Below are 18,554 nucleotides of genomic sequence, written 5' to 3' on the forward strand. Positions count from 1 at the left end.
TCGAAAAATCGTGTAGAAAAAGCAAAACTGCTTCTATAAAGCTCAACATTACGCATGCTTCATCGCACATGAGTAGCGCTTTATTTATTTCTCATCAAGTATGAAATTTCAGATTTAAATATTTCAACGATCATCATCATAAAGTTTGATGTCAATCTTTGATCTCAGACGATTGTTTTCAGTACCAATTAAATTAAGGTATTTTTAAAACAATGATCTATACCTGTTCCAGAATTTTAAACCCCCAAAATAAATTCTTCTTAAATAGCAGATTATTTAAATTGTTCCATTTCCAGGATACGTTTTGTGTATGAGCCTCTCTTCTACGTGACCAGCCTGGGGCAGACTGAGCTGCAAGGTCCATTGATCATCAACCTCACTCTCAATACACCAGGAAATTGGACAGAGGCCAAACCTAGACTGGTTTATTGGGACAGTGGTAAAGTTGAATTTTTGTTGAGAGTTTTAAGTAAAAGAATACAAAATACTGAAAGCAATTACTCCATTTACAAGAGTTGCCGTCGTAAAATGTACTTAAAATCTCACTCAATATCTTTTCAGACAATTCTGAGTGGCGAGATGTAGCTAAAACATGCAGTGATGTGGATCAGCTGACATACAATGAGGTAGATAGTCTGCTCAGTGTGGAGGTATGTCATTTTTTCTCAATAGCGATGGTTAAAAGAGATTCAGTTGAAGAAGTTCTCTATATACCCAACTGCACAGAACAACTCATTGAAATATTGTTGGGATAAAAGTCGAGGCTCAACTTCATGGAGCTGCTTGAACAGAAAACATTGTTCAATTTCACAGAGCTTCTTACGCACATAAACTAGCTAAGCACAACAAAACTATGCTTACCAGTAAAGGTTACCAGCCAGCCTTCCATGTCACATGTACAATTTGTGACTGGTATCCTGCTTTTTTTTGCTGACGGTGTCATTATATTGAACATCAAGCTGAGCCATGACCATCGTTCAGTCTCAATTTGTTTGCAAGAGAAGCAGCGAAGGAGGGCGCTAGACAGCAAGTTAAAGTTTTACCATTTCTCCAACTGGAGGTGGGCTGAAACAAAATTGAGTTGGAAGAGAAAATTAATCATCTGTAATAACTTTGGTGGATGCTTTCGTACCAGGTATGTGCAACTAGAGAAAAGACCTCGGCAGCAGGGAATCGTCAACGCCGCGCTACGGAGGAAACTTCCTTCTTTAGCCATGAGACCGAGTTTGCATTGGCAGATGTCCTCAATACCATCCCAAATGACCCGCCAGAAATCACAAATCCTGTTGGCAACTTTATAATGGATGAAGACGAAGGTAGATCGAAGATACATCCTATCCCAATTTCATAATAAAAAATTTAAAAATAACTATACTTTCCGATTCACATTTATTTTCATACTGTCAAAAACACAGCCTTACATAATAATAGCGAACAGAGTAGTTTTTAAGTTTTATACAGTAAAAGAAAAATGAACAGTATGGATGTCGATTTGATAAGCCGAGGCTTGTAGTTAACAGCCTGTGGACAGACAGAGACAAGATAAACGGACAAACAGAGGACGTACGAATAGGAACATTTGAAACACCTTACAACTGACAACGCTCAAAAAACTAAAATGAAAATAGTAGGTATGAAAAGGAGCAAATGATGTACCTGGCAAAGCAGTCAATGAAAAGACAACTATGTGACCAAATGAATAAATCTGAAGCGATGCGTTGAAATGTACAGTGTTTTTTTTTTTTTTTTTTTTTTTTTAATTCAAGTCGCCAGACACACAAGGCCTTAAGGCCACTTCATGGTGTGGGATACAATTATTTTTTTCCAGAGGCCGCTGCCGCCTACTCCTAGGGCTGAAATAGGGTTACCCCCTTTTACAGTCCACATGGATGTAGGCTTGGGTATCATCAGTAAATCAGTCAGTGTTATTAGCAGAGGATTATCAGTTCATATCCTTTTGTTGTCACGCTGATCAATTTTTATCACACCTTTTATTTTTGTTTTTGCAGGCACGCTTGAATATTCTTTTGAGGCTTCAGACCCTGACGATGATGTCTTGGTCTTTGAATTGGGTCTTGATAATGAAACGACACTAGGTTCAGCAACCATCACTGAGGATGGTGTCTTCTCTTTTACACCATGTCCTGACTGCCATGGCAGATTCACTTTTCAACTCATTTGTAAGTATCAGAATAGGTCTGACCCCTTGCATTTGCCGCCATTGCTGAGGTCAAACAATGTGCAGGAGTCATAGAGTTATATATACGAACTAGAGGGCGCACTGGCCTATATACGCGCTCCGGCATGCGCGCAGGCGGCCATTTTCTAAATTGACAAAACTGGCATCCCACAGCGTGTGTTTGTGCGGCCATTTTGTAAGTCGAACAAAACAGCATCGCGTAGCGTTCAATAAACACAAACTCCAACATGTGTTACATATTCAATGCGCGTACATAATGGCGCGCGCGTGTCTCCTTGCGGTCCCGTCGCGTTTGTGCAAGAAGCATCACCAGTGCGCCCTCTAGTTCTTATATATAACTCTATGGCAGGAGTATACATTGTGTATACCTTTCTTTTGTACCGATCACAGCCCGAGATTCTGCCATCCCTGGTTGGAAAACTATGAAAAGCCATGCGTGCAAATCCAAAAACAGATCGCTACTGTTTGTAACAATGTTACAAAAATATTCAAATATTTTGTTGATATTGTTAAAAACAAATCAACAAATAATGGGAGGTATTTTATTTCATTGAACGTTTTTAGAATGATTAAAAGATCTGTTTATATGATTGAGTGTTTTACAAACACTGGGCAGTCCATGCCAACCAAGGCGACTTGTTTATCAACAAGTTATTGTACACGTGCCACGCACAGCTCAACAAGCTCATGTGTGACTTTTGGGACGCTATAGGTGGCAGCAGACTTACCAGGAAATCCATTGTTCTCAGTAATATGCGCATGCTCACAGAACTACGAAAACAATGGAACTGATAAGTCTGCTGCCACCTAGCGTTCCAAAGTCTCCCATTATAGTTCTCCGTTGACAATTGTAAGGGCAGTGCTTGAGTCGTGTGACATCATGTGCATGAGTCTATTAGAAAGATTAGTTGAGAAATAAAAATGTTTGTGTAAAATAATCACTTCTCCGAAGGCAATTACTCTCATCTCAATTTAAAATTTAAAATGAATTTTTAAAAGGTAGTGTTTTTGTAATAACGTTTTACATGAATTCTTTTAACTTATTATTACTGCATACTTTTTCTGGTAAACAAAGCATTGTTATTAGATTGAAGTCTTTCTTGACAATTATTTTCTTAATCTGTTCCTAGTGAGAGAGATACAGACATTGGTTGAGATCGAACCTCTGACTACTGTTGTTAATATCTCAATGGAGGTCAACCCAGTCAATGACAATCCATTCTCTTATGTCGCTTTGAATGGGGAAATTGCTGGTAATGGACGGGAAGCAGAGGTAAGTAGTTTTACACAATCAAATAATACAACGGTTTATTACAAAATTTCCTTTTCTGCATTTTTGACTAGTTTCCCTTTTTATCTTTTGACTTGAAGTACAAAATATCCTCAATTCAGCAATTGGCTGCCATGGAATATGTTTGTATAAATCATCAATGAATGAATACAGTGAAGAATGGTGCCTTATATTAAAACTAGGAGCACATCTTTTCGTCAAGAAAGTGTTGAGGACGATAATGATGTCATGATGTGGGTGACACCTGGGCCCAAATTCATAGAGCTGCTTAAAGGCAGTGGACACTATTGGTAATTGTCAAAGCCTAGCCTTCACAGTTTGTGAATCTCAACATACACATAAAATAACAAACCTGGGAAGGTTTGAGCTCAATCGGTCATCGAACTTGCGAGATAATAATGGAAGAAAGAAACCCCTTGTCTCCTGAAGTTGTGTGCGTTTAGATGGTTGATTTCGAGACCTCAAATTCTAAACTTGAGGTCTCGAAATCAAATTCGTAGAAAATTACTTCTTTCTCGAAAACTATGTCACTTCAGAGGGAGCCGTTTCTCACAATGTTTTATACCTTCAACCTCTCCCAATTACTCGTCACCAAGTAAGGTTTATGCTAATAATTATTTTGAGTAATTACCAATAGTGTCCACTGCCTTTAAACATCAAAAGCAGCTACGCCTTAAATAGTTTTGCTTACTGAAATATGGTTACCAACCAAAATATTATGTCACATGTGCATTTTGTGACTGGTGCCCTGTTCATTTCTGGTTAGCAAAAAATTGTTAAGCAGCATTTTCTGCTTAAGCGGCTCTATGAAATTGGGTCCTTATTATACAAGCTGATATTCCAATCAAAACCTGTTTTAATTTCCCAACATTTACCTACACTTTAAATATTGTTACGACAGCTAACAGTAGAGCAGAACACTGGAGCCAACATTGCCTACAAAGACCTGGTGGTCACGATAGGTGCCTATGACGTTGACACCAATGATAACTTGACACTTCTTATTCAACCACCAACGTATGGTGTACTAACAATGAGAGATGAGGTTAGATCAATCCCGCAGAGGCAGAACTGTAGTCAACTTCCTCGTAATATCACAAGTCAAGAGAATGTACTTCCATGTGGGTTGGAGACTCCTCAAGAAGCGGTGAGAATTTTGTTATTATTTTCAGCAATCTTAGTTCAATCTTATATAGGTTGTCTCGGTCAAATTCGGCAAATGAGCAGTCAATTTCATTTTCATGCGTTCGAATTAAAGCTGTTTTGCCCCTCAAGAAGTTGTTATTGCGTTTCAAACTCGTAATATGGTCAATCAATTTCGTTTTGAATCCAGTCAAGTTCCTTTAGCACTCTGTTCAATTTAGCGTATCGTCATTCTTTTTCGTGACACACATGCCTCAAGAAGCGTCTGCGAATTTGAATGCTGCTTTGATAATTGTTAAATTGAATGACTTTTTTGTTAAATCGAATGACGCAACATTTCATTTGACTAATCATACAACGAAAATCGAATTACCATTTTCAGTAGCATTCGATTTCGCGCGAAATAGAATAGCTTGGTGGTTAAATTGGCTGCTCAGTTGCCGAAACTGGCCGAGAAACCCTATAGTAAAAAAACAACACAATAATCACATTGAAGATACTAAAACCCGGCTCATCTTACTGTGATTGAAGATGTATGTAATATAATTAATTACCCGTAAAAGTTTCAGCTTCAATAGTCGTCAAGTTTTTGAGAAATAAAAGGGAGAATCACAGAGCGATGTTTTCAGGAGAGTTGCGTCAATACGGTATTATTTTAGTATTTACCAGTATTGGGCCCAATTTCATAGAGCTGCTTAAGCACAAAAAGTAGCTTAGCATAAAAAAGTTATGTACAATTTGCGACTGGTATCCTTCTCATTTCCTGCTTAGCAGAGAAATTCTAAGTAATATTTAAAGCAGCTCGATGAAATCTGGCCCTGGTTTTATACCAGTACTGGTAAATAAAACACGTTGTATGCTAAAATTATTTCCGTCTCCTGAAACGAAAATTATTTTTGTGAAATTGTTTTACTCACATCTCAAAAACTACAGCACCTCATCCAGGTACTAATATTTTAAGGTAAACTTTCTACTATCATTATCTTCAAACCCTGTAAGTTTAATATAAATCTGTGGATATGTTTTTTTGTGTCCTACAAAAGATACCCAGACCTTATTGTATTTTATTACGTGCATGTTTCAACGCTTTAGAAACCCTAGTATTAAGCGCTATATAAATGCATGTTATGATTATTATTATTTTATTTTTTTATATCAACCTTTTAAGGTTTAATTACCTTGACTGCCAATCTAATCTAAATAAATTGTTGATTTGGTTTGGATTTTTTTTTATTTCAGGAGGTGATGAGTTGGGTATCATCTACGTTCACCTACACCCCTAATCACAACTTCCATGGAAAGGATAGTTTCCTAGTCTTGAGTAAGGATGAATCAGGTGCAGTGTCTCAGCTACTGACGATACAGATTGCAGTCTTGGTGAATCCTTGCATCAATGAGGGCGTTTGTGGAGGTATTTATTTCATTCATTTCATTTCAAGACATTTATTTTCCCTTTTTTGTTGAGACTTATATTATACACCAATCCGGCCTTTCCCCGGGACCACGCACCACGACGCGCTATGGCGATCGTGCTCTTTCAGTCATAGCTCCAACACTTTGGAACAAGCTACCCATCACACACACACACTCAAGCGGCACTTTCATTGGACACATTTAAGTCAATACTTTAAACCAATCCGTTTTGTCACTCTTGTTAAAAACTTGCGTATTTAGCGCTCTATAAATGTTTTAATAGATGTTAAATTTGCATCAGGATACAGAATATTCATTTTGGTTTTGACCCATACGCCGATGCGTATTTAAGCACTGTATACTCATAGTACTTACCCGTTCTGTGAAAAAAAATCACAGGCACAAATCGGAGGGGTAAAAACCAAAATGAATATTATATAAATGTTTTTATTATTAATTAATATTATTATAACCCTCATTTTTTTCCCTCAGGACCTGCCGATGATCCAGACTGCACTTCCCCAGATCGCAGTTCTAGTTTTGATTCTTATTTCTGCATCTGTGAATCGGGATGGGTTGGTGACTTCTGTGAAATTGACTATGACGAATGCACATCTGCACCATGTGAATTCCCGTTTGTCTGCTACGATCTCTTCAATGGATTTGAGTGCGCATGCCCATTGTCCGACCCGATGTGTACAGGGCTTGATTGGAGGTCAGATTTCATTTTAGATGTTTCAATTTTAGTTGACAGAATATTGCGGTAGATGAATAAACCAATGAAGATCTAGTTGTTGATAATAATAATAATAATAATAATAATAATAATAATAATAATAATAATAATAATAATAATAATAATAATAATAATAATAATAATAATAATAATAATAATAATAATAATAATAATAATAATAATAATAATAAGGTTGAACATTTCTAGTGCACCAAGTCTCACAATGATGACAATCTTGGCGCATGAAAAAAACAAAAACTCTGCTTATACACAAGACAACCGATTTTTTTTAGAAGGCTATGGTTTCCAAAGTAGATATGTTTTGAGATGTGTTTTGAACTGGGAACACCTTTTTGATTTTCTGAATGAAAGCTGTTCCAAAAAGATGGCCCGCCACCTCTAAAGGGCAAGCTAATTTAGTAGAGAGCCACAAGATTTGTGTCCCAATATTATACACATTTCAACTGTCTGTCATAAAGGGCGCAGCGCAGCATACTTAAAGACACTTGACACTATTGGTAATTGTCAAAGAACAGTCTTCTCACTTTATGCATCTCAACAAATGCATAAAATAAAAAACCTGTGAAAATTTGAGCTCAATCGGTCGTTGAAGTTGTGAGATAATTATGAAAGAAAAACACCCTTGTCACACGAAGTTGTGTGCGTTCAGATGCTTGATTTCGATACCTCAAATTCTAAATCTGAGGTCTCAAAATCAAATTCGTGGAAAATTGCTTCTTTCTCGAAAACTACGTTACTTCAGAGGGAGCCGTATCTCACAATGTTTTATACTACCAACCCCTCCCAATTACTCGTTACCAAGTAAGGTTTTAGGCTAATAAATATGTTGAGTAATTACCAATAGTGTCCACTGCCTTTAATAACTACTTTAATTATGAAGAAAAAAGCTACACAAAAACTGACTGTATTGGAACGTAATCCAAAGCAATACTTTAATCTCAATTATGCGAAAGCCTTTAAAAATATGTCTTATTTCTGTTTTAGGTTGGAATTGGTTTTAACTTACACATACTGATTAAAGCTTTCTTAGTCATATTTTGTTAAGCAACCCCTTTATAAATAACATTGACTGATGTGTGTTAGCACTGTATACTCGGTATAATTTTTTTTTTTAACATAAACAAATTAAAAATAATAATATTCTTTTCCCCGATGGCAAATTTAACATCTATTATTGAAACAGTTACTGAAAAAAAAAAACACTAATTTTTGTTTTTACGTTTTTCAAAATTGCTTCAAAAAAACTTTAACCAACCTATACGTAGTGCCTATAAATAAATGGTAAACTTGCGGGTACGACCATGTGTATATCTTTTTTATGGGAGTGTTCCCGCAAGTATAATGTTTATGAATTCTTTCATATTATTTTATCCACGCAAAGCTTTAAACAATACTTCAACCAACCTTTTAACCTGAAATTTTTCACATTACGTTTTTTTTTTAATTACTGTTGTTTTTTTATTCTTGAAGATTCAAGATTGTGATCGGCGTTTCCTGCACTGTGTTTGGATTGTTTCTGATCACTTTGGTTGTTTTCGTCTTCTTCAAGAAGGGCTATTCTATAAAGTAAGCGGAACCATCAAATACTCCTGCACACAATGCATGAAATGTTTCGGAACCTTATTAAAAAAAAAAAAAACTTTACCTAAACAAATAATGCTTGATAAAATGTATGTTCATCACCCCCCCCCCCCTTATAACATCGAGTGAGAAACTTAAAGGAATTATTTTAATTGAAATGACACCAAATAAATCATTGGTTTTGCGCTTTTCAACACTTCTATAAAAAAAAATCTTCAAAGGATCTTGTTTGTATTACAAAAGAACACAATTCAATTCAATTCAATTCATGTTAACATTGATTTCATACTACTCTTCTCAAGATATAATGTAAACAAAGTATTACATAGATAAGCAAAATACTAAGCACAGAGGATTGAGTAAAAACTAGTTAATCTATGTCAACCAAAATAATTATAGAGAGTATGAGGCTCTCAGATTAAGCCAAGGTTTGTAGAAGACAGCCTTGACAGACAAACTTCAAAAAAGAGACAAGACAAACAGGTAACAAGAAAACATTTACAAAAAACAGACTGGTTTGCTATGAGAGAATATGTATTAACTAGCTGGGCTATAGCAAATGACTGATGACATCATTGGCGGGAAGACATTATTTGTAAGTCTTAGAATACTTGAGTCGTGATCCAAATGACCCAAAAGTGTTCAAACATCGCATTGAATTGAATAACGTATTGAATTTGAATTTTGAAACTGAGTTTGATTCAAATTGACAAACTTCGTGACCCGAAGGTCAAATTACAGAGTCATTACAATTGTTTAAAAAAGATATGACGACACTCAAGTGACATGTGTAAACACCGATTTTCCATTTGCAATAGGTCCCGTATTCATCCCAGCCAAGATGATGAAGAACAACTTGTACAGACACCGAGTGAGTCGAACAGTTTCGAGAATCCAGCCTTTCAACTCGATGAAGACGTCGCTGATTCACCACCGATGTCTGCTCCTCCGGGTCCCTCTACCGTCTCCCCAAGCACTGCCCAGTCAAAGAGATCACCAATGGGCTCCCTGCTATCCATAAGGCCCGATGGGAAGAAGAAGTCTAGAAGACCACGTTCTAGTAACGGCCGCTCAAACTCAGTGGGAGTTGCACCATTGACCGCTGCTGAAGTCCCCGTACTGGCTGTTATTGAAACTCCTCGCTCCAAGTCCGGAAGACCTGGCTCTCTTTTTGGCCGATCAAACGCTGTGGGAGTTGCACCGTTCACCGCTCCAGAAGTCCCCGTACTGGATGATGTTCAAACTCCTCGCTCCAAGTCCGGAAGATCCCGTTCTCTTTTTGGCCGTTCAAACGCCGTAGACGTTACACCTTTGATCGATGCAGAAGAGGAAGTTGCCGTCCGGGATGATGTTGAATCTCCTCCCTCCGAAGCAGAGCTCTCTGATGATGAGAGCCCGATCAAAGCTGAGAAATGGGCGGCTACCACAATGCCAAAGGGTAGCCCCGGAGATAAAGTCAATGCCCAGGAGATGGTTGAGCGGAATAGCGTCTCAGGCCGTTTGGGAAGACCGGAAGAGGATGTTGATGATGAGGTTACAGGCACAGGGGGTTGGTTTGGGTCTTCCTCAAGAGATGGTCCAAGCTCATCCAAAAAGGAGACAGCTGGCTCTCCGATTCAGGTATGAAAAAAAGGATTAGTTCTCTAGCATTATCCTCAATACAAAAATACAAAAATTACTTAATTACTTACTTAATTTTGAACCGATATGAAATAAAAAATATATTACACTTCAAGCTGATACTTGCAGAATTCAGTCTCAATAATGAAATATAATAATGTAGGTATTTATAAAGCGCCTTGTGGTACAATAACAGAAAATTACAAACGGACAATTACAGCAAGTTAGTAGACTTGCAGCCGGTATCCAATGGAAATCTGTCCGCTGGATGAGGAGCATTTAAAAGAGGGCGCTATTAGGAGTAGTTTATAGACCTTTCTTTTGCAAAGTCACAGCCCGAGTTTTTGCCAACCCAGATTGGAAAACTGTAGAAAGCCATCAGTACAAATCAAGAAAACATAGCCATTTTTTGTAAATATGTAAACAAATTGTTTGATTTTGCTTAAAACAAAACAACTACATATGAGAGGTATTTTATTTAATTGAAAGTTTGCAGAAAATGTTGAATTTTGTTGTAAAACATCTGTTTTTACGATTTAATGTGTAACTAACATTCGGCCGACCATGCCAACCAAGGCGGTTTGTTTATCAACAAAAGAAAGGTCTATACACAGTTTACCATTTTGGGGACAGAATTTCCGGGGGACAGAATCTCCTGCCATACCGGCAAATCGAGTAGGCATGTGGTCACAGAGAAGGGATTTAGCAGAGCGAGGGGTATACAGTCATTAGAGGAAAAGGAATAGAGATCTGAAAGATTATCTCAAAAGTTGTTCTTTTTTTATTCAAATTTTGTCTCTTGCAGCTTCCTGGATCTATGGTCAGCATCAAAGAAGAAGAAATGACTCCTGAAGATATTGAGGAGACGGATATGTAATGATTCATCTTTCATTATTGCAGTCGTAGTTCAAAGTTTTTACTATCAAGATTTTTTGAAACGATATTAATCATTGTTCAAAAGCAAAACACAAGATTTGTTTCAATGAACCTCATATGAAAACTTGAATGAACCTCATACGAAACTTTAGTTCATTTTCATGAGAAAATTAAATCACATTTGAGAGAAACGCCTTCTGGTACACGTTTTTTTTAAGTACAACAATTTTCAGTTACAAAGGTGTAACAAAGTTACACCATTGTCAAAACACTCTGTGGTAAAGTTTTAAATTAAAAGTTTTTTAGAATCTTGAGAGGGATATGTTTTACATCACAAAAAAGCAGTGCACAAATAAATTTGAAAATCGTTTTTTTTTTTAAGAAAAACAAATGTTTGAACAAAGTAATAGTCCTCATAAAGTTGTGGTTATAGTCATACGACTAATCCAAAGTGAACAAAAAAAACTTGGGGTGACATTTTTAAAACATTTTAACTTTAACTGTGATTGTTTTTAAGGCAAATGTAATATTTTTACTCAATGTATTTTTGCTGGTGTGATGAGATTTATGACTATGAATACTCCAATGAAATTGAACTGCAAGTGCCTCTGAAAACGCCACTTTTGTTGCTTTTTTATCTCACCAATGCTTCGATAAGAGCAGGTCAGAGGTTAGAGTTCATAGCGCTGAACGAAATATGTCACTTAAACGATAAAACAAAAGAGTGTGAGTTCAAATAATGCAAGACATTAGCTTGGTATGTAAGGAGGTTAGTTTTAGATGTACGGAAATTGTTAGGAAAGGAACAGACAATATTTTTTATTTCTCCTTCGATGGTATAGGATCAAACGGTCCTTGCAAACATTTTTTACGTTTAAATTTATAGACTTATGGTTTTAAATATAATGGGAAATAAACGGTGGCTGGAGGAGGATGTTTCAAAAGAGGGCGCTATCCGTGTAGTAGATTGTACACAATTCGCCATTAGGGAGACAGAATCTTCATCCGGCCGGCGTGCCTCAATGCTAACGCTGAACGCCACGTAGGGATAGTATCTGCATCTAAAAGTGGCGTGATATTAACATAACTGCATACAAGTCTACTGATAAAGGAGAATTTTCTGCGTAGTGTTTGTTTTTAATCTCGTAACAAAATTATTGGAAAGATATTTTACTCAGATGGAGAAGTTCTTTAAATACCTTGTTTGAGTGACCTTGTACACACTCCATTAATTCTACTGGCAGCAGAGACACTGAACTGGTCATGCGGGACATTTTTTGTCTCATAATTTACACACAAATTAAAGACTTATGATTATAAAATGATAGCAGCTAACCAATTTGCGATGTGCCTCCCTTCTGCATACGAACGCAGTTTCAATACAATCTAAGGCCCTTTTCGAAACCATGGCTTCGGCTCCGGATTCGGCTCAAGCTAGCTTGGCCCCGCGGTTGTTTTGACAATTGCGCATCATTTACGTACGCACTCGGCATGGCTTCAGACGAGAGAACGGACCCTGAAGCCGAATCCAAAGCCGTAAACTGTATGTGTTCTTCCTTTTGCTGCGTACAAATCGTGCCTGCGGAAGCAATTTTGTCTGAACATCAAAATTGCCACTGTCGCAGTGCTTTTATGGGGAATTTTTCGTTTTTCTAAATCGATTAAAAAAGGAATATGAAAAAGAAAATATGAGGAACATTGGGGTGGCAATTATGTACTACAGGGGGAAATGACCTGCATAAGACCGGGTTCTTCGGCCCTTGTAAACATTTTGGTGTCACGGACAAGTAACATGGTTTATTATTTTACATTGTAATGATTTTTACTCCGAAAGGTTTTCGCTTTTTTTTATTGATATACACAGAAATTGTTCAGACAAAACAGGACATCAAAGGATGAAAACAACAACTAACACGAATCATGTAGATTCAACTTATCTGGTGATTTTTTGTACTATAAGCACGATACCCGCTTTGTTAAAAGATAAGTTCTACCATTCTGCTGATGTTCTTTGTTTCGAATATAGTTGAAATGAATTTGGGTGAGAATAAAATGTTTTTAAAGCAAAGAAAACTCTTTTTAATTGTCTTTTCCTTCCGAACTTCTTATTCATACACAACAATCATTTTGCTAAATTAGCTCTCAAAGTAACCAAAGCTTAAATGCACGGGACACCTTTGGTAATTGTCAAAGACCAGCCTTCTCACGCGGTGTATCTCAACATAATTCATAAAATAACAAACCGGTGAACATTTGAACTCAATTGGTCTTCGAAGTTGCGAGAGAATAATGGAAGAAATTACTTCTTTCTCAAAAACTATGTTACTTCAGAGTAATTTCTCTTGATGTTTTATACCATCAGCCGCTCTCGATCGCCCGTATAACCAAGTAAGTTTGTATGCTAACAATTATTTTTAGTAATTACCAATAGTGCCCACTGCCTTTAAGGTATTTCAGTAGAACCAAAATCTCTCTTGAATGCGTCTGGGGTTTTATTCCAGGCTAGGGCTCCACGATAGAAAACAATAGGAGACTTTCCAACGCTAGGTGGCAGCAGACATACCGGGTAAATTTCCATTGTTTACGTAGTTCTGAACATGCGCATAATTCTGAGAACAATGGATTTACCCGGTAAGTCTGCTGCCCTCTATCGTCCCAGAAAGTCTCCCATTAACTACATCAAGTTATACAGACACACAATGAGGCGGACGGAGAAACAGACGGGTGTTTTGTAACCTTACCACTTTGAAATAAAACTCGGTGAAACAAGTTGTTCCGGTTAGAACGATTAAACGCATGTATTTCCTTGTGAACATACAGTAATACAAGAAAGATGAATATATACATTTGAAATTGTAAATTACGCGGGTTTTTTATGGAGTAATACTTCCTGCGAATTCGAATGCGATACGAATTTTGACGACATCAATTCGCAACCATTGATCTCTACTATAATAGTAGAGACCATTGTTCGCAGCAACTACTTCGAATCAGTTTAAATATGCTAAACTCCTGCGAAACATTCGCAGCTTAAATAGGGATGCGACGTCAAAATTCGTGTCGCATTCGCAGGAAGTATGAACCGTGCTTTATACCCGTTGAAAAACATTTTGACGATTGTTAGGTGTTTTCAAATGGTATCAAAACGCTTTTTTTCTGTTTTATAAAAAAAACATTACAAACTTTGTTTAACACTTATTTTATCGAATATTCTGCTAAAAGGTAAATATTGTGAATAGAATGCGTGTTCACACACTCCTACTGATAGCCTTAAATATTTACATCGTGCAAAATTTACTATGAAACAAGTTCGAAGATTAAATAAATCTCCAAATTTAAAAGACTGATTTTCTTATGAAAGTCAATTTTAAGTCAATTTAGACGAGGTGATTTATTGTACAAATCCAGGAAAAGTTACTACTAAATGCGGCAGTAGTTTACAGGAGCAGAAATGTTTTGGGTAACTACTACTTTTTTCTTAGATTTATAAAACAAAAACCCTTTGATTATTTTTTCAAGCTTAAAGGGACATTACAGAAATAACAAAACAGTTGCTGTCAGTGTAAGCACTTTATGTAATCCACCATATACATAAACTGACAAACCTGTTGAAGTTTGATATCGATCGGCCATCTGGGTCACGAAAAAAATACAAATTCTGTAACATTCAATATAAGGTAATATAACAAACTTTAAAGGCAGTGGACACTATTGGTAATTGTCAAAGACTAGCCTTCACAGTTGGTGTATCTCAACATACGCATTAATTAACAAACCTGTGAACATTTTAGCTCAATCGGTCATCGAAAAAAAACCTTGTCACACGAAGTTGTGTGCGTTTAGATGGTTGATTTCGAGACCTCAAGTTCTAAATCTGAGGTCTCGAAATCAAATTCGTGGAAAATTACTTCTTTCTCGAAAACTATAGCACTTCAGAGGTAGCCGTTTCTCACAATGTTTTACACCGTCAACCTCTCCCCGTTACTTGGTTTTATGCTAATAATTATTTTGAGTAATAACCAATAGTGTCCACTGCCTTTAATCAACAATATTAATTGCTCAACTGGTGCCTTACATTTGGATTAATTTCAAAATTTAACAAAACTAGCAATAAGCTTTGTATTGTTCACAATACAGGGGTACACTGTTTGGTTTGAGTGTATTTCAAAGCTCTAACCCCAAACAAATAAAACCTCTATAATGTTCGTTACAATATTATTATGCGGGGTTTCATTACCTTTTTTTTTTTGAGCATTGGTCATGATGTTAAAAAGTAAGATTTGAAAAAAGGTATAACAGCGGTGACGTTCCAAACGGTACACCAATTCAAGCAATCAATTCACGACAGCGTCAACCTGAGTTTTTTACAACTCGTTTACTCGTCTGCTTGTTTTAGAACCAATGACAGGTTCCTAAAAAAAACTATCTGTGCTTTTTCACAAACTGTCTTAAAAATTGAGGCAATATGATTTTATTTTGTTGAAGCAAACAGTTGATAAAACTGCAATTAACAAAAAACCATCACAATAGGGGGAGGTGAATTTTATGTTTTTTTTTAAAGGAACACATTGCCTTGGATCGGTCGAGTTGGTCTTTCAAAATTTGGACTCCCATAAATTGGCTGATCGTGTTAGTTCGCAAATTAAAAGGAAAACCACGCACTTTCGAGGCAAACGTGTCTGGATCATTGTATTCTACTTTTAAAACATCTCTCTAACCGTATGTATTTTATAGTAAACGCTTTTCAATGCAACGTGTTCCTTTAATGTGATATTGAGCTTTTTTAATACCACCTAGTCCATAAGTTATTTACATTGAGTTGATCTGAATAATGCTTTAAAAAAATGAGATTAATTCTTGAAAATAACTACCTAATATTGTTCAACCTTTGATTGTGTTTTTAACCTTTAATTGTACCTTAAAAGATACTAGCTAATGATCTTTGTTAACATTTGATCAGGAAACTCATTTTCCTAATTTACGATGAACACAGCAAACATCTCCTGTTCATTTGCTTTTAAGATATAAGACGGATTTTCATCTCACAAGTCTTCAGTGACTCCACGTTGTTCCAAGTGTTCCATCTTAAATAGTCCCGCGACACAACATCAGCGCCGGTTGTCCTGCGTGGGTAATACTTACCGTTCAGATCGCACCTAGTGCAGTCGTTGTACCACCACGCCCCATGGTATGTCACAGCACAACCAACTTCGTCATTATCATTTTTCTTGTCTTTCGTGGAGAACATCATGCCATCTTGTTTGAACCTCTCCAAGACATGTAGGATAGCGTCCCCTGCAGTGCTTCTTTCGTTGAATGAATCAACATTAAGCCGAAAGTTATCTCCAGAAATACGGAACCCTTCGTATTCGGACCATGCTTTCTCGCCAAACCAGTTTTCTAAGTCGATTTTCAGCTTCCACCTTCCTTCAGATTCAGTCAGACCGCGTAGGTTGTCGTTCCCGAGCCAGAACTCACCGTCCAAGTCACCAAAACCATTACGATAGTCTACCCAGTTGCGGTAGAAGTCCACGCTACCGTCTTGACGCCTTTGGATTACGATCCATCCCCCGCCATCGGTCTCCATGTCGCAGTACACCCTCAGACCATCACTAAAGCCAGCGGGAAATATTTTGAAGAGACCATTCTTAGTATGACCTGCTTCGAGTAGCTTCTTGCAACTGCTGTAACGAGGCTGAATTGGGGTTGGTGTCACAGGTAGTGTAAAGGGTTTGGGGTCAGGCAGAGAGAGGAGAGGCGTGTCCACATCGGCATCAAAGTACACACTCCCAAAGTGTGTAATGAAGTGGTCAGGATACCGAGCCCTGGTAGCATTATTCTGATCACACAAGTGAGTGTCAATGTGGTAATTGACCGATAGGCACTGAGGATCAGCATGGCAATTACTCACACATTGAACATGAGATCGTGTAACAGTCTGCCGGTAGTAAACTTGCCGCAATTCTTTGTTTTCGGCAGATAGAAACTCTCTTTCTAGTTGATGAACACATAGTATTTCTGAAGCATTAATACGTGTGCAAATTAAGAGAAACACAATACATGCTTCGACTAATAACAACTGTTTTGGTGAGTAAAACCATGCCTCCTTCATGGTTGCCGATGTGCATCTGCTTAAGCTCAGTTGAAAGCATACACACCATTCAAGCTCTGTCCCATGTGGGCAGGGGCTCCATCCGCCCTCCTGGTCATGCTTTAGTAATAGACCGCGTCTTCAGTGCAGTGTGGTGGAGGACGTTGCGCCGTTGGCCCCCACGAACAGTCCCATACGAAGGCCTCCGACTCTGTACTTATAAGTTTCTCTGACCCGAATTATTTATTTACAAGCAAACATAAATTTTTGTTCAGTAGGTTGGAAGCGTTAAGCTTTCTTAAAGAAACCCAGTAAATAAAAGAGTTATCAAGCAAACACCAAGAATTTAGACAGTCGAGGATATCGCAGCGATTTCACACATGGTGTTACTCTTAAAAAAGAAGAGACGAAAATGACGTTCTTGATGCAGAGCGCCGAGCTGGGGTCTACCCTGGTGTCGTGGCTATTGCTGATTGGCTGATTGTTGGCCAATTCGTCTGGCCTCCAAACTAGAGCGGCAATCTGGGTCTCGTTAGCTATGGATGGTTGCCTCCATTAAAATGGATATTGAGGTAGTGCGCCTGACAATTTTATTTTCTTTAGCTGGAGGTTCTATTCATTAAGATTATTTCCTACTTCGTTGAATTTAAGTCAGAAATTGTCGGCCAAGGTGTCATGGCTATTGCCGATACATTAAAAAAATACATATACATCATAATTCTATAAAAATATCACGTGGTAACGCTTAGTATCAATGAAGGACAGGAATTATGATATTGCTTATTTTGGTCGAAGAAAAAGGTTGGCTGATTGGCTAACTCTCCTGACCTCTAAACTAGAGCAGCAACGGATGTTAACTGTTCTGAAGAAATTCAATGGAGTATTGAGGTGGCGTGTATACAATTTATTTTTATAAACTCTATTTAGCTGGGGCCTCTACAGCGATGGAAATCGGGTTTCTTCTTTGTTGGGTTGATTGCAAAACCGAGGGTCTACTGTGGTGTCGTGTGGCAATTGCTAATTAAAATGCTATGGTTTTCTTCTTTGTTGGGTTGATTGCAAAACCGAGGGTCTACTGTGGTGTCGTGTGGCAATTGCTAATTAAAATGTTATGGTTTTCTTCTTTGTTGGGTTGATTGCAAAACTGGGGGTCTACTGTGGTGTCGTGTGGCTATTGCTAATTAAAATGCTATTTAAAAAAAACCATAACAAAAGCATAGTCCATGAAAATATCAGGTGACATCTCGTGATATCGCTTGAATCAATGAAGGAATAGAATCGTGATATTATACATTTTGGTTGAGGAAAAAGTTGTATACAGTAAATAGTTTGTGTGATGATTTACACTGAATCAATATTGGTTTTCCACTACTGCCATGACTGTGTTTAGGTTTTGGGCGTACTATAATGGCGTCCGGTGACCCATCGTTGACCTTAGTATTGTGTACGGTTAAACCTTGACTGGAGGCTTTGACATAAGTAGCCTGAACATCGGGCGTCACACTTCGAGGCTCGTGACTAACGCCAGAGACCGCCCTCCAGCCGGCGTGTTCACATTCACCTTTGACCTACATTTATTTAA

At 37.5% G+C, this 18,554-nt stretch overlaps 2 protein-coding genes across 2 annotated transcripts in view; one reads left to right on the forward strand and one right to left on the reverse strand.

The window, feature by feature from the left end:
- LOC117298838 overlaps positions 1–12,964 on the forward strand; it is a 137,745-nt gene extending 124,781 nt beyond the window's left edge. Inside the window, exons 123-133 of the mRNA XM_033782183.1 lie at positions 297–439; positions 562–650; positions 1,136–1,316; positions 2,010–2,180; positions 3,331–3,473; positions 4,393–4,638; positions 5,874–6,045; positions 6,540–6,762; positions 8,275–8,370; positions 9,204–10,005; positions 10,811–12,964. Coding sequence (XP_033638074.1) covers positions 297–439; positions 562–650; positions 1,136–1,316; positions 2,010–2,180; positions 3,331–3,473; positions 4,393–4,638; positions 5,874–6,045; positions 6,540–6,762; positions 8,275–8,370; positions 9,204–10,005; positions 10,811–10,882 — 2,338 coding nt within the window. The 3' untranslated portion in view covers positions 10,883–12,964. The remainder of the gene's footprint in view (positions 1–296; positions 440–561; positions 651–1,135; positions 1,317–2,009; positions 2,181–3,330; positions 3,474–4,392; positions 4,639–5,873; positions 6,046–6,539; positions 6,763–8,274; positions 8,371–9,203; positions 10,006–10,810) is intronic.
- Positions 12,965–15,898: 2,934 nt separating this feature from the next.
- LOC117298709 (ficolin-3-like) lies at positions 15,899–16,993 on the reverse strand. The gene has a single exon (XM_033782026.1). The coding sequence runs from the start codon at positions 16,991–16,993 to the stop codon at positions 15,899–15,901; it is 1,095 nt and encodes a 364-aa protein (XP_033637917.1).
- Between the last annotated feature and the right edge of the window lie 1,561 nt (positions 16,994–18,554).

Source organism: Asterias rubens, chromosome 13 (assembly GCF_902459465.1).
Source record: "Asterias rubens chromosome 13, eAstRub1.3, whole genome shotgun sequence".
In the NCBI taxonomy this organism is placed as follows: Eukaryota; Metazoa; Echinodermata; class Asteroidea; order Forcipulatida; family Asteriidae; genus Asterias; species Asterias rubens.